We start from the raw sequence: 13,455 nt of genomic DNA, 5'->3' as shown, positions 1-13,455 counted from the left end.
TAAGCAGCTAGCAAATAGCATGGCCAGAATCCCATCTCAAAATCTCTAACTGAAAACATTCATGCTCCAAACTGCATACATACTGCCTGGCAGGCCAGAACAACTTAGTAAATGTTCATCATCTAGAGCAATGGTTCTCAACCTGTGGGTTGTGACCCCTTTGGGGTGGTGGCATATCCTGTGTAACAGATACTTACATTATGATTCATAACAGTAGCAAAATTACAGTTATGGAGTAGCAACAAAATAATTTTATGGCTGAGGGTCACCACAACATGAGGAACTGTACTAAAGGGTTGCAGAATTAGGAAGGTTGAGAGCCACTGATCTAGCTAAATATGTGGTCTCTCTCATTGGAAAGTTCAGAACATAGATATGACTGGCCACATGCAAGGAACACGATGCCTTCATCTAAAAGGACATCTTTTCTGGCATGGTAACAAAGCCTATCACATATCCAAAATAAGCCAGGCTGTGTGAGAGATAGTAGCAGTGTTAATAAAACTCACTATTGCAGCCATGTTATTATCCGTTTGCATCCCACAACTCCATCCTGAAAACCTCGAACATGAACAACTTAATTCGGTTTTTACTTTTATTTATTTATTCATTTATTTATTTTGTATAAGTCAGACAGAACTTAAAACAGTGTGGGGCCTTGTTTGACCTCTGGATGCAAGGTACTATCTGTTACAAACGGTTGCAGGCAAAAGAAATGGACCATCCCACAATTGTTGGGGAAGGGAACAGTTTATTCTTGATAGTAAAACATAGCAATAATAATACCATCAATAAGTAAAATACGAAGTGAGCACATCTCCCCTCCACATGCACACTTACATTGACTGTGCCACATGGTAACTGAGTCTGCACTGGTCATTTTCAGATGCGAGTGCCTGTGACAAGTGCCCGGATGACTTCTGGTCCAATGAGAACCACACTTCCTGCATTGCCAAGGAGATTGAGTTCCTGGCGTGGACTGAGCCCTTTGGAATCGCTCTCACTCTCTTTGCGGTGCTGGGCATTTTCCTGACCGCCTTTGTGCTGGGCGTCTTCATCAAGTTCCGAAACACGCCCATTGTCAAGGCCACCAACCGAGAGCTGTCCTACCTCCTGCTCTTCTCACTCCTCTGCTGCTTCTCCAGCTCCCTGTTCTTCATTGGGGAGCCCCAGGACTGGACCTGCCGCCTGCGACAGCCCGCCTTCGGCATCAGCTTCGTGCTTTGTATCTCGTGCATCTTGGTGAAGACCAATCGAGTCCTCCTGGTATTTGAGGCCAAAATACCCACCAGCTTCCACCGGAAGTGGTGGGGACTCAACCTGCAGTTCCTGCTGGTTTTCCTCTGCACCTTCATGCAGATTGTCATCTGCATCATCTGGCTCTACACGGCACCCCCCTCCAGCTACCGCAACCACGAGCTGGAAGACGAAATCATCTTCATCACGTGCCATGAGGGCTCACTCATGGCGCTCGGCTCCCTGATCGGCTACACCTGCCTCCTGGCTGCCATCTGCTTCTTCTTTGCCTTCAAGTCTCGGAAGCTGCCAGAGAACTTCAACGAAGCCAAGTTCATTACCTTCAGCATGCTCATCTTCTTCATCGTCTGGATCTCCTTCATTCCAGCCTATGCCAGCACCTACGGCAAGTTTGTCTCTGCCGTGGAGGTGATCGCCATCCTGGCAGCCAGCTTTGGCTTGCTAGCCTGCATCTTCTTCAACAAGGTCTACATCATCCTCTTCAAGCCTTCACGGAACACCATCGAGGAGGTGCGCTCCAGCACTGCGGCTCATGCTTTCAAAGTGGCAGCCCGCGCCACTCTACGCCGCCCCAACATCTCCCGGAAGCGGTCCAGCAGCCTCGGAGGCTCCACTGGGTCGATTCCCTCCTCCTCCATCAGCAGCAAAAGCAACAGCGAAGACCGGTTCCCACAGCCGGAGAGGCAGAAGCAACAGCAACCACTGGCCCTGACCCAGCAAGAACAGCAGCAGCAGCCCCTGACTCTCCAGCCGCAGCAACAGCAACAGCCACAGCAGCCGAGATGCAAACAGAAGGTCATCTTCGGCAGTGGCACAGTCACCTTCTCTCTGAGCTTTGATGAGCCTCAGAAGAATGCTATGGCCCACAGGAACTCCATGCGCCAGAACTCCCTGGAGGCCCAGAAGAGCAATGACACTTTGAACAGACACCAGGCCCTGCTTCCCCTACAGTGTGCAGAGGCGGACTCAGAAATGACCATTCAGGAGACGGGCTTGCAAGGGCCAATGGTGGGGGACCACCAGCCAGAAATAGAAAGCCCAGATGAAATGTCCCCAGCTCTGGTCATGTCCACCTCTCGGAGCTTCGTCATCAGCGGTGGAGGTAGCTCTGTGACGGAAAACATACTGCACTCCTAATGGAGGGAGAGGTTACCCGGTTGAGAGTTTTTCTTAGAGTCCCAGGAAAAAGGATGGGTCTTCCCAGGAAGCCAGGGATAGTGGGTGCATCAAAGCCTGTACTCGGCTGCACTGCTTTGAATGACAGTGAACTGACTGGTGGGCTCTTTACAAGTTAGAAGAGCCATGTTTTGGGGATCGTTTTCCAGAGCTCAGTGTCATACCTGGATTTGCTGAAATCTTTTCCTCTGCTCCATCCACCACCAGCTCGGATGAAAGCAAGGCTATAAGCTACCCACCTGCTTCCCTCTAAAAACGCTTATATCCAGAAATCCCTACCCCGAGGCACAGTCCAGATACAGATGGATGGGACATCAGATCTGCCACCATTAAAGTTGAGTCTAAAAGCCAGATAGTCACCAGGACTGTCTATCACATTGACAGTGGACAGAACTGTACATTTGCAAGACATCAGGCAGACATGTCCTCTCCTATTTATAAAGACCTTAAGAAGTGTGGCCTTTTTATCCTCCCTGTTGCTGCTACTGTGTAACATCTGTTCCATCTGCATCCTTCCTGTGACGTCATGCATGGATGTATCCAGAACCTGAAGGCAATGCCACATTTAGATCTTAGGATCATAAGTATCACCTCCAAGCACCGGGAAAGGACTGACTCAACCCAACGAGCTGTCTCTGTAACTAATATCAATGTACATAGCGTAATCCTTAAGAAACTGCTTCTGTTGTAATAGTCCATGGGCGATTATAAACTGAAAAATGTCGCAGTCTAGATTCTATAAGGCAGTATTATTGAGTTCTGTTTTCCTTTTCCATCCTGTACCCTCATCCTGGTGAGCAGAGCCCATGCAGTCCCTACAAAGACCCCATGGCTCTAATCATGCCCCAAGCCCTATCCCTGAGCTAAAGGCTTTATGAAGCCAAATCCTGACCTGGCTCTATGGAGAATAAGCTCCCAGAAGAAAGTGTGGTTCCCAGTGAATGCCACTGTTCCCTCAGCAATGAAATTAACGTGCCCACTGGCCACTGCTAGGACCTCAGACTCCGGATGACAGAGACCAAAGTTCAGGCTCTGGCTTGATCACTGACAAGATGGGTGGTTATAAGGTAGAAACCACAGCCTCTTTAAGCCCCAGATTCTTTGAGTGTATAGTAGGGAACTACGGTTCTTTTCCCATGGGGCTCTCGGATGAGTTAAGCATGTGTACACACCTTAGCACAGTGTCTAACATATCATACACATTTAGGGTTGGTAAATACGATTAGCGATATAGTAATTACTAGTTTCCACTTGCTCAGACTATGCTGTAGCTTGGACTGTGACACTAAAGGTCCTCATGTTAACAGATCTGTCCCTGGGATTGGCCTCTTTGAAGGTCATGGTGCCTTCAGGGGGTGGGACTTAGTAGGACATCGTTCAGTCACGGGAGGTGTGCCTTTGAAGGGGGTTATGGGACTCTGGCCGAGTTCTCTTTCTCTTCTCTTTCCTGGCCATATGATGAACAGTTTTCTCTGACACAGGCTGACACACCATTGCCATCCAGCATCCCACCAGAGAGCATGGACCAGAACCTGCATAAACAAAGCATCAAGATTACCCTTTTCTCTCTCCAATTATCTGAAGTATTTTATTACAGTGAGAGAAAGCTGACTAGTACAGAAGGTAAAGCAAAAAGGCTTACTAAGAATCCAGATTTTAATGTCTAATCCACTGATCACAATACCTTTCTTCAGAATAAGTCCAAAACTCCTGAGTCCCAGGTCAAGGTGTCAGCAGAAGCCAAATGCTACCCCCAGCAAACCCAGCGTTTGGCTTCTGTGGCAGCAGTACCAACTCCAGCACCTTCACTGGTTAATAATTTCTCAGAGCAGGTTTCACCAAGCCAAGCCACACTGTGCCAAGACCAAGCCATAGAATGTAAATTCATCAGTGGTCTAAGATTTACAGTCCATGGAGAGTCTTCCTCTGGCCACTTCCTTCTGAGGATTTTTAAAGTAATGGTTGGCATTATGACCATAAAGACAATGAGTGTGCTGTAGAGAGCACAAAGAGTGTGCAGTAGAGGGCACAATCCTGTCCCAGAACACAAAACTGTCCCCATGAGCCACCAACACACCAATCAGAAAGGTCGCAGCCTGTCAGAGCCTGCTGCCTTCTGTTGTCAGCCTCTGAGCAAGGCAGCATGCTAAGTAAAGATTTACTCCTAACATTTCACTTGGCAAATAAATAAATAAATAAATAACACAACTGCAGCCAAAAGTTTAATGACTTCAAAAACCTGTCACAAAACTATGCAAACAACTTCAGTAAAATGTCACACATTCATCCTTACTAGTCTGATTTCAGTGCACACCACGCCTTCTGCAAATAATCCCCATTCCATGATTTTTTTTCTTGTTAAAAAAGAAAGAAAGCTGAGAATCAGCAGGAAAAGCATTGCTCAAAGTGTTCATTTTGCCAGGGGCTTACGCATCAAGTAATGTCTTTGAACATCCTCATCAGAAAGGTAGATAGGAATTCTCATTATGTCTCTATAGCAACCTAACATTTATCTCAAATTCCTATTTGGCCAGCAACCAAAGCTATAGTCAAGTCAAATTAGGGGTTTCCCTGGAAATCCAGAGTTTTCTGATTCACATTATATTTTTAGGTTCAGTTCAGAAGTTGTTGGTTTTTTTTTTTTTCTTTTCCTTCCTCTTTCCAGGTGAGTTGTAGCATAAAGGAGGTGACGGTCTTTGACCAGGGGCATGTTCTCTTAGCGTTCCTGAAGCCCTCTTGTCTGGCTCTCAGTAATTGTGTCTCCAAGCTGGCTTCCTGTAATATATCTGTGGCAGTTCACTTTTTATTAATGTAACAGAATAATCAAGCAGGCTAACTGTATAGGGATAAGAGGTTTATTTAACTCATACTTATGCCCACTCAAGGGCCAAGACTATACAATTACCCACTGGTCACCACAATGACAGGAAAACACTGGTAGGGACGATTCCACCTCAGGATAGGAAGTGAGAGGGTGATTCAGGAGTCAGCTTTACCCTTATAACAACTTACTCTTAAGACTCCACAGTCCCCATAAGAACACTTCAATTCCTCAAAAAGCAGATGACCTATTGACCAAAAGTCCTTCCACAAGGCTACAACTCTCAGTGCGACCACACTGGGGCCAAGTTCCTAATGTGTGGACCCCCCCTCAGAAATTATATCTAAACTACAGAAACAACATCTCTCCATCCAGTTCCCACAGCAGCATCTATGGTGGTGTTCATGGATGGATTACTGTCTCAGACAACTGACCCTTCCTAGGCCTGCAAGTGCTTTCAGCTCCCTCCAGGCCCATCCCAGGGACCAGGAAACCCTCTGAGCTCTCACAGAGGTTACCCCTTATTGCTGCTGCCCAACCCTGCCAATGCAGAGACTTCCTGTACTTTAGCGGGTATACAGCGCACACGTGAGTGAGAAGCGGGGTAAAATGCTGACAAGCCTGTGTGGACCTGGGCGCCTAGACAGAATAACGTTCAGCCAAAGATGCTGAGAGTTATGGCACCCAGAGCCTGTGATTGTGTCAAAGTAGCACTGGTCTAAGATGCTCATTCAATTAAGATTCTTTCCGATTAGCCGCAAGGTAAGAAACCGCGGAACCATCAGTGTCAGGAAGATTCCGGAGAGCATCCATCCTCCATCGCTTTGTGTGTGGAAGTGCAGGAGAGGCAAAGGGATACACACTGTTTCTAGAAGCTGGACAAACTAAGGACACGGATTTTTCCCTGGGAGTCTCCAGGAAGGAATGCAGAACTAGAGTACCTTGGTTTCAGCCCAGTGAGACCTTTGGAGGGCTTCTGACCTCTGGAGCTGTAAGATAATAATAAATTTGTGTTGTTTTAAGCCACTGAGTTTGTGGTCCTTTGTTTTAGCAACTATAGGAATCGACTGTTTTTCTGTGCCAGGAATTGAACTCAGGGCCTTTTCCACTAAAAGCAGGCATTCTGCTTCTGAGTTAGGCTTTCAAGACAAAGGTTGTGACTTTTCTTGACCTTTCTGCTTCAAGACATCACACCTTCTCACACCTCCCTTCCTGCTCTCACCGAGACCACCCTCCCTTCCAGCTAGCTCACTCTTCCCCAGGAACAAGTCTTAGCCGGTGTTCTCCTCTCCAGCTCTGCGTAGGAACTGTAAACCCTGAGTTCTGACTCATGTTGCCCTGTGGCTACTGAAAACAAGTAGCTAAGCTGGCTCAACCCATCTGTTAGCAGCAGAAACTTCACAGTAGCTTCAGCACACTGGTGTTCAATTTCTCTTGCATAAAAGATTTTAAGAGATAAATATTTAATCACTGTCTTAGATACTGTTCTAGTGTTATGAAGAGACACCATGACCAAGGCAGCTCTTCTAAAAGAACACGTTTAATTGAGGGGCTTGCTTACAATCTCAGGGGCTTAGTCCATTATCACTCATTACTGTCTCAAACTTGGGGAAAGCTGGGCTATCCTGATACTATCTCTCTAAAAGTCACAGTTTGGGGTAATATTGTCTTTTGACCTGAATAAATCACACGGCTGTGGCTGTTTCTGCCTAGAGCCTGAGTTTCTTTTCTCTTATCATCCATCATTAATGCTAAACTGGATGTGGCGGTATATTGTCTGTAACACCAATACTCTGAAGGCAGAGGCTGGAAGATTGAGCATCTGTGGCCAGCCTGAGCTACATAGCAAGACCCTGTAAAAGGGGGACTTAGAGAGAATAAAAATCAGACCTGGAGGGACAGAATATCAACAAGGGTTCAGTGTCAATCACCAGATGAGGCAATGAGCATTAGCCGGTCACTCTGGAATCCATTAAGGACAAAGGCAGATACCAAACGTGTATAGAATTTGGATGCTTTGGAGGCAGTCGTAGTAAAATCCCTGGTTTCCAGAAGAGCCTGGGTTCCTGACCCAGACAGAGGAAAAACTTCAAGGGTTGCCTGGGACTGCTTATGTCGTGGCTGTTCAGCAGAGTGAGATGGGGCCACCCGCATGCAAGCACAGGATGGGACCAGTCTTGGGATATGTACATTCTGAAGATACACAAAAGAGTATTTCACTGAACAGCAGGTAGCTCGTGAGGCAGGGAACTAATAAAGGCCCACAGGGACAGCTGGCTAGAGCCAGCCTGAAGACATACATACCAAGGGGCTGAAGGAAAACCCCGCCTCAAATATCAAAAGAGTCCTCTTTGGCCAGGGACTACTAATCATAATCCTGTTCTCCCCTAAGCCCAGAAGGAGTTTGGTGTGGAAGAAAACAAGGCCATCTGTTTATATTAAGAGCTCCTGGGGCTGGAGAGATGCTTCATTGGTTAAGGGCACTGACTGATCTTACAGAGTAGCAGAGTTTGATTCCAAACACCCACATGATGGCTCACAGTCTGTACCTCCACTCCCAAGGGTTCCAACACCCTCTTATGACCTCCCAAGGCACCAAGCATCACAGTGTACAGACATACATGCAGGCAAAACACTCATACAGAAAATAATAAAATAAAATAAGAGCCCCTAACAGACTAGTGGGTAAGGGGTACGCAGCACTAGTGACGCATCAGCAGTTGCCTCTGGACAGTGGACAAGCCAACTGGGTGACTGATTACACAGGGGGCTGGAAGCTGTAAAAACCTCTAACTCTAACTGAAGTTCTCAAACTTGAAAAACAAGTGCTTTCCTGCGTGGTTACTGAACACAAAGAAGAGAGGAAATCCCAGGGAAAGCCCTTGGGATTGGTACAGGGCTTGAAGCCTGGCAAGGGCATCAGGAAACTGAAAGACCCACAACGTGAGGACTCCCCCACGTTCTGACTCAGGAGAGGCGACACCCCAAAATCACCAACGAGAAACGGTCTTGCTGCAAATTGCAAGAGGATTTTTATTCAAGAGCGCTCTCGGGCCCACGGTCATACACCACACAGGGGTAGAGGACCGTGGCGCCCCGAGTAGCTGGATAAGGGGGTATTTAAAGGAAGGAACCAGGTGGGAAGGGTGTTGTTGGAAAATACCAAGATACCAGTTAAGAGTCACAAGGAAGTACAAAGTCACAGGTGTCACAAGGAATACCTGGTAATTGTTAACTCTCAAGACAGTTTCTAAGAGCCCCTAACGATAGCACATTTGCATTGCAGGTTCCAGCAATGGTCAGGGTGGGTCAGGGTGACTTTCTTTGAATGAACACTCCTTGAACCCAGGAAGCGGGTGGGTGGAGGAATGTCACTATCTGTTTTATGACTAGCATACCTTGGAGCACAGAGTTTACTACTCTTTCAAAACATTGTAGAAAGGAAATAGAACCCAAGCCTGCAGCTCTTGTTCAAAATGCCCTTATTCTCTTCTCTTTGTTTCCTTCCCCGTGACCGCTGGCAGCATTCACACTATACACGGAGTTTGTCGAAAGGCTGGTACCACCTCTGTCTTGGGTTTTGTTTTGCTTCTTGTTTTTATTTCAGGACAGAGTCTCATGTAGGCCAGGCTGGCCACAAACTCACTATATAGTTAAGATGACCTTGACCTTGAACTCCCTGTTTGTGCCTTCCAAGTGCTAGGATTACAGGTGTGCACCACTGTGCCTAGTTTGTTTTGGGTTTGGTTTTTGTTTTGTTTTGTTTTGTTTTGTTTTTAGAATGCTCTAAGTAGCATTGGAAATGTAAATGAGGTAAATACCTAATTAAAAAAAAAAAAGAATGCTCTAAGTAGTTAGAAAGATGAATAAGTCTCGAAAGTTATGTCCAGCACTAGCACACCACAATGTTATTTTGGCTGCTCTTGCTAAAAAGAATGAGAGAGAGAGGGGAGAGAGAGAGAGAGATCCATATCTTAAATATGTCTGCCCAAGTTCACATGGTAAAAATTCACACCCAGAGGAAACATTGTTTAGGAGGTAGAACCTGTAGGGGGTTCTGAGGGCTGGTTGCGGAGGCACACACCTTTAATCCTAACTCTCTGGGGCAGTGGATGAATCTCTGTGAGTTCAAGGCCAGTTTGGTCTAGATCAAGAGCTCTATACCTGTGGGAATTACATAACAAAAGCCTTTTTAAAAAAGAAAAAAGAAACAAACTGAAACAGGTAAAATCAGTTCCTGGTGAGGCTTTAGTGCCGCTACCTTTGAAGTGAGCCTGGTTCCTACCAAACAGATGAGTTTTGGTGCAATCTTCTCTCTTCCTCCCTGCCCCCACTCCACCCTCCCTATTCATTTGTACACTTGTGTAAGCATAGATACACTCCCTTATCTGAGCTCTCACCTCCCACTTCAAGGCGACAGGTTAAAAAGGTCCTCACCAGGTATGGATCCTTTGACGCTGGACTTCTCAGACCCCAGAACTGTAGGACATAAATCTCCGCTCTTTTAAATCACCCAGTCCCCGGTATTCTGTTACCATAGCACAAAATAGATTAAGGTGGCCCTGTGAAACAATGACTGTGTTCATTTGATTCATACTGTCGACATTCATCCTATAGCATCGTGCTGCAGACCCGGTATAGACATAACAGACTTTATTTAAAAATAAAAAGAATTTAAAGGAGACGTGTAGCTGAATTTTAAACACACACAAATATTGTTTAAGATAAGAATCACTCTGTTTGAGCAGTCATCCCTGGCCCCCTAAAGTTTTTCTGTACTCTGAATGGCTCATGAATGGTCGGTGAAATCCTTTGTTTTATTTATTCATGGACACATTAACTGTGTACGTTGTTGGAAAATCTAGAGTAGGGTTCCAACAAGTAAAACAGTCTTTCTTTGTCTCTGTTTCCTATGAGAACCAGATACAACACCCCCTACTGAAGTTGCAAACTATGGTTATGTATCAAGTAAAGTAACTGGTGTGAAATTATCTGTATATATGGGCCCTACGTTCAATGCTTAGCACCGGAAAACCAACCAAACAAACAAACCCTTAGTGACAGTTAAACTTTAAAAGGCAGTTGTACGGCCAGAGAGACATCTCCGTGTTTAAGAGCTCTTGCTGTAACTCCAGATATAGGTGATTCCATGCCCTCTTCTGGCCCCCTTGGACCTCTCTCCCTCTCCCCCTCCCCCTCCCCCTTCCCATCCCCTTCCCCTCTCCCCTCCCCCTCCCCACTTCTCTCACACACACACATTTTAAAACATAACAAATCTTAAAAATAAATTAAAGACAGGTATGCCTATAATCCCAGCATTTCAGAAGGGAGGCAGAGAATCATCAGAACTACAGAGAGAAGTCCTTGCCTCAGAAAAGAAAGGAAAAAAGAAAGAAAAATATCACCTTCAAGAATGTAGATAAAATATAGATAAGCATTAAACCTCAGGGTTTACGTTTAAATACTCGGCAAGTATGGCATTCAGCGGATTCTTCTATCAGCTTTCCTGACTGGAAACAACAGCACCCAGTCTGCAGCGCTTAAGCAGAGGGGGATCCATTCTAAGGCACTGGGACACATTTTATGTTGGGAAGCCAGGGATTCAGGCTTGGATGGGGCCCAACCGGGAGCAATCAGTGCTTTTCCCCTTTCGGGGTTGTTAGGCAAATTCTTCACAACATACCCCACCTTCCCTTAGCATCCAGGACCCAGAACCTGCCCTGTAGCTGTCACAGTTGGTCACAGGCAGACCTGCAGCCCACCGTCTGCCTGGAAATGTAATGTTGGCTTCTGAGGTTTCTCTCAAGGGGCATGCTGGACAATCATGATCCGAGATGAATAGGCCAGGCTGTCACCTGGCAAGTCAAACCACATCTTCTAAGATCAAACAAAATGAAACCCATACTTTCTTGATGGGGGGAGGGGGAGAGGGGGGGAGTATGATTCCCTTTCATGGCGACAGATGTGATGCTCAGATGACCCCGGCAAGAAGACAGAGATGAGCTAGTGTTTGGTCAGGAGGAGCAACCTGCTGACAGATAAGACAGAGCAGGCAAGGGGAGTTCCATAGAGAGTGTGGGGTCTGGCGGGGTCTGTTACAGGCCATTAGCTGTGGCTTTTAAGTGATGTGTGTTTGTGTACGTGCATCTTCACACACCTGGCTGTATCTGGTGTATGGAAAAAGTACACACACAGTCTTCTAACAATGATTGTATCTGTGTCTTAGAATTGTGGGGAATCTCATGTCCTATTTTTAAATTTAATTTTTATTTTTACTTATTCACTTTACATTCCACTCACTGCCCCTCCCTCCCTGGTCACCCCTCCCAAATCCTCCCCACCCCCTCACTCCCCATCCCCTATCCTCTTCGCCTCTGAGCAGGTGGGGGCCTTCTGTGTATCCCCCAGCCCTTGTACATCAAGACTCTGCAAGCCTAGGAACTTTCTTCTAACTAAGGCCAGACAAGGCAGCCCGGCTAGAAGAATATATCTCACAGACCGGCAACAGCTTGTTCAGGACCCACATGAAAATCAAGCTGTAGCTCTGCTACATATGTGCCAGGGAGTGGGGGCAGGGGGCTAGGTCCGGCCCGTGTATGCTTAGTCTTAGCTTCTTCCCGTAAGGAGAAAACAAAGATGGGTTCCTCGCCCCCCACCCCACCCAGATATATATACACACACACATAAAAGCAAAGCTGGAGGTGTCAGTGTGACAGTGTGTGTCAGTGTGTGACACTGTTTGTCTGGCACTCACAAGCTCTAGGTTTGAGTCCCAGCACCACAAAATAAATAAAGACAACGACAAAAAAAGCAAAACAAAAACAAACAAACAATGCTCTAGAAGGGTGGGTTTATTATAAACCAGGAAGAAACCTGCCACCGAGGTTATTAGATACAATGAGGTCGCGGTTTTCCTTTGCTCCTTGTTTTTTTTATTTAGAAATAAATTCAAAATTACAGGAAATTGGAAAAGTAGAAACAGTGCAAAGAACTCCCGACCCCTCTGCCAGAGTCACTCATTGTTGAGGTCAGTTTTCCCCCACTTACTCTACACTTGTGTCATGGTCATTTAACAACACGTGAGAAGCACACAGGCACAGGAACTGACCATCTCTGGATTCTCTTTAAAACACTGCATCGAGGGGCTGGAGAGAGGACTCGGCAGACAGGAGCGCTGCTGCTACTGCTTCTGCAGAGGACCTAAGTTTTCTTCCCACTTCGGCTCACTACCACCTGTAACTCCATCTCCAGGAAATCTAACTCCCTCGCCTGGTCTCCAAGGCATTCACAGGCACATACCCACAAACATACATACATACATACATACATACATACATACATACATACATACATACAATAAATCTAAATATAATACAAGCAGCTGAGAAGTGGCAGCACAAGCCTTTAATCCCAGCATTGGGAGGCAGAGACAGGCTGACGTGTGTGTGTGTGTGTGTGTGTGTGTGTGTGTGTGCATGTGTGTGCATACATGCGCCTGTGTATGTGTATATGTATGTACCTTGCAGGGATAGATGTGTAGTAAAAGGAAAGAGCTATGGAAGGTCATGGCTATTAAAGCTCATCAAGAAAGGGGCTGGAGAGATGGCTCAGTGGTTAAGAGTGCTGGCTGTTCTTCCAGAGGTCCTGAATTCAATTCCCAGCAACCACATGGTAGCTCACAATTATCTGTAATAAGATCTGGTGCCCTCTCCTGGACTGCAGACCTACACGCATGCAGAACACTGTAGACATAATAAATAAATACATCATTTTTTTTTAAAAAATGTCAAGCACATAGGATTCTGTCTGTTTCTTTGTCTCTGCAGGGTTTAAATTCTTTTCTGCAATAAAAAAATTATAACAAAACAGCCAAAGGATTTTTTAAAATTTCAACAGCTTAAAAGTCACTCTGAAGAATTCCCCTGACTGGACTGGAGATTAATCACTGTAGAGATTAGTCAGTCAGATGATCACAGCAAAAAGAACCTGAAAGTCTGCTGTGGAGTCAACATTTTAACTAAGTAGAAAGGCTTGGAAGGTGTTGGCAGCGTGCGTAGCTTGGTAGTTGCGTGCATGCTTAGCGTATGCTGAGGTCCTGGCTTCAATCTCCAAAACCAAAAAAAATTAATTAACTGGAGATCTTTACCACCAAACCCAAGGTGACTCTGGAGCATACCAGAACATTCTCCCTGGAGCCTGAT

The 13,455-nt window shown here is 46.0% G+C and overlaps 1 protein-coding gene across 6 annotated transcripts in view; it reads left to right on the top strand.

Moving 5' to 3' along the window:
- The window catches only part of Casr (calcium-sensing receptor), a 71,557-nt gene extending 65,281 nt beyond the window's left edge, over nt 1-6,276 (top strand). For all 6 annotated transcript variants that reach the window (XM_006521730.2, NM_013803.3, XM_006521731.4 and 3 more), the window contains one exon: nt 887-6,276. In XM_006521730.2, the coding sequence (XP_006521793.1) occupies nt 887-2,394 (1,508 nt within the window). In that variant the 3' untranslated portion in view covers nt 2,395-6,276. The remainder of the gene's footprint in view (nt 1-886) is intronic.
- The last annotated feature ends 7,179 nt before the right edge of the window (nt 6,277-13,455 follow it).

The sequence above is a fragment of the Mus musculus genome, chromosome 16 (genome assembly GCF_000001635.26).
Source record: "Mus musculus strain C57BL/6J chromosome 16, GRCm38.p6 C57BL/6J".
Classification (NCBI taxonomy): Eukaryota; Metazoa; Chordata; class Mammalia; order Rodentia; family Muridae; genus Mus; species Mus musculus.
The sequence above is the reverse complement of the archived record's forward strand: the minus strand, read 5'-3'. Positions and strand labels throughout refer to the sequence as shown.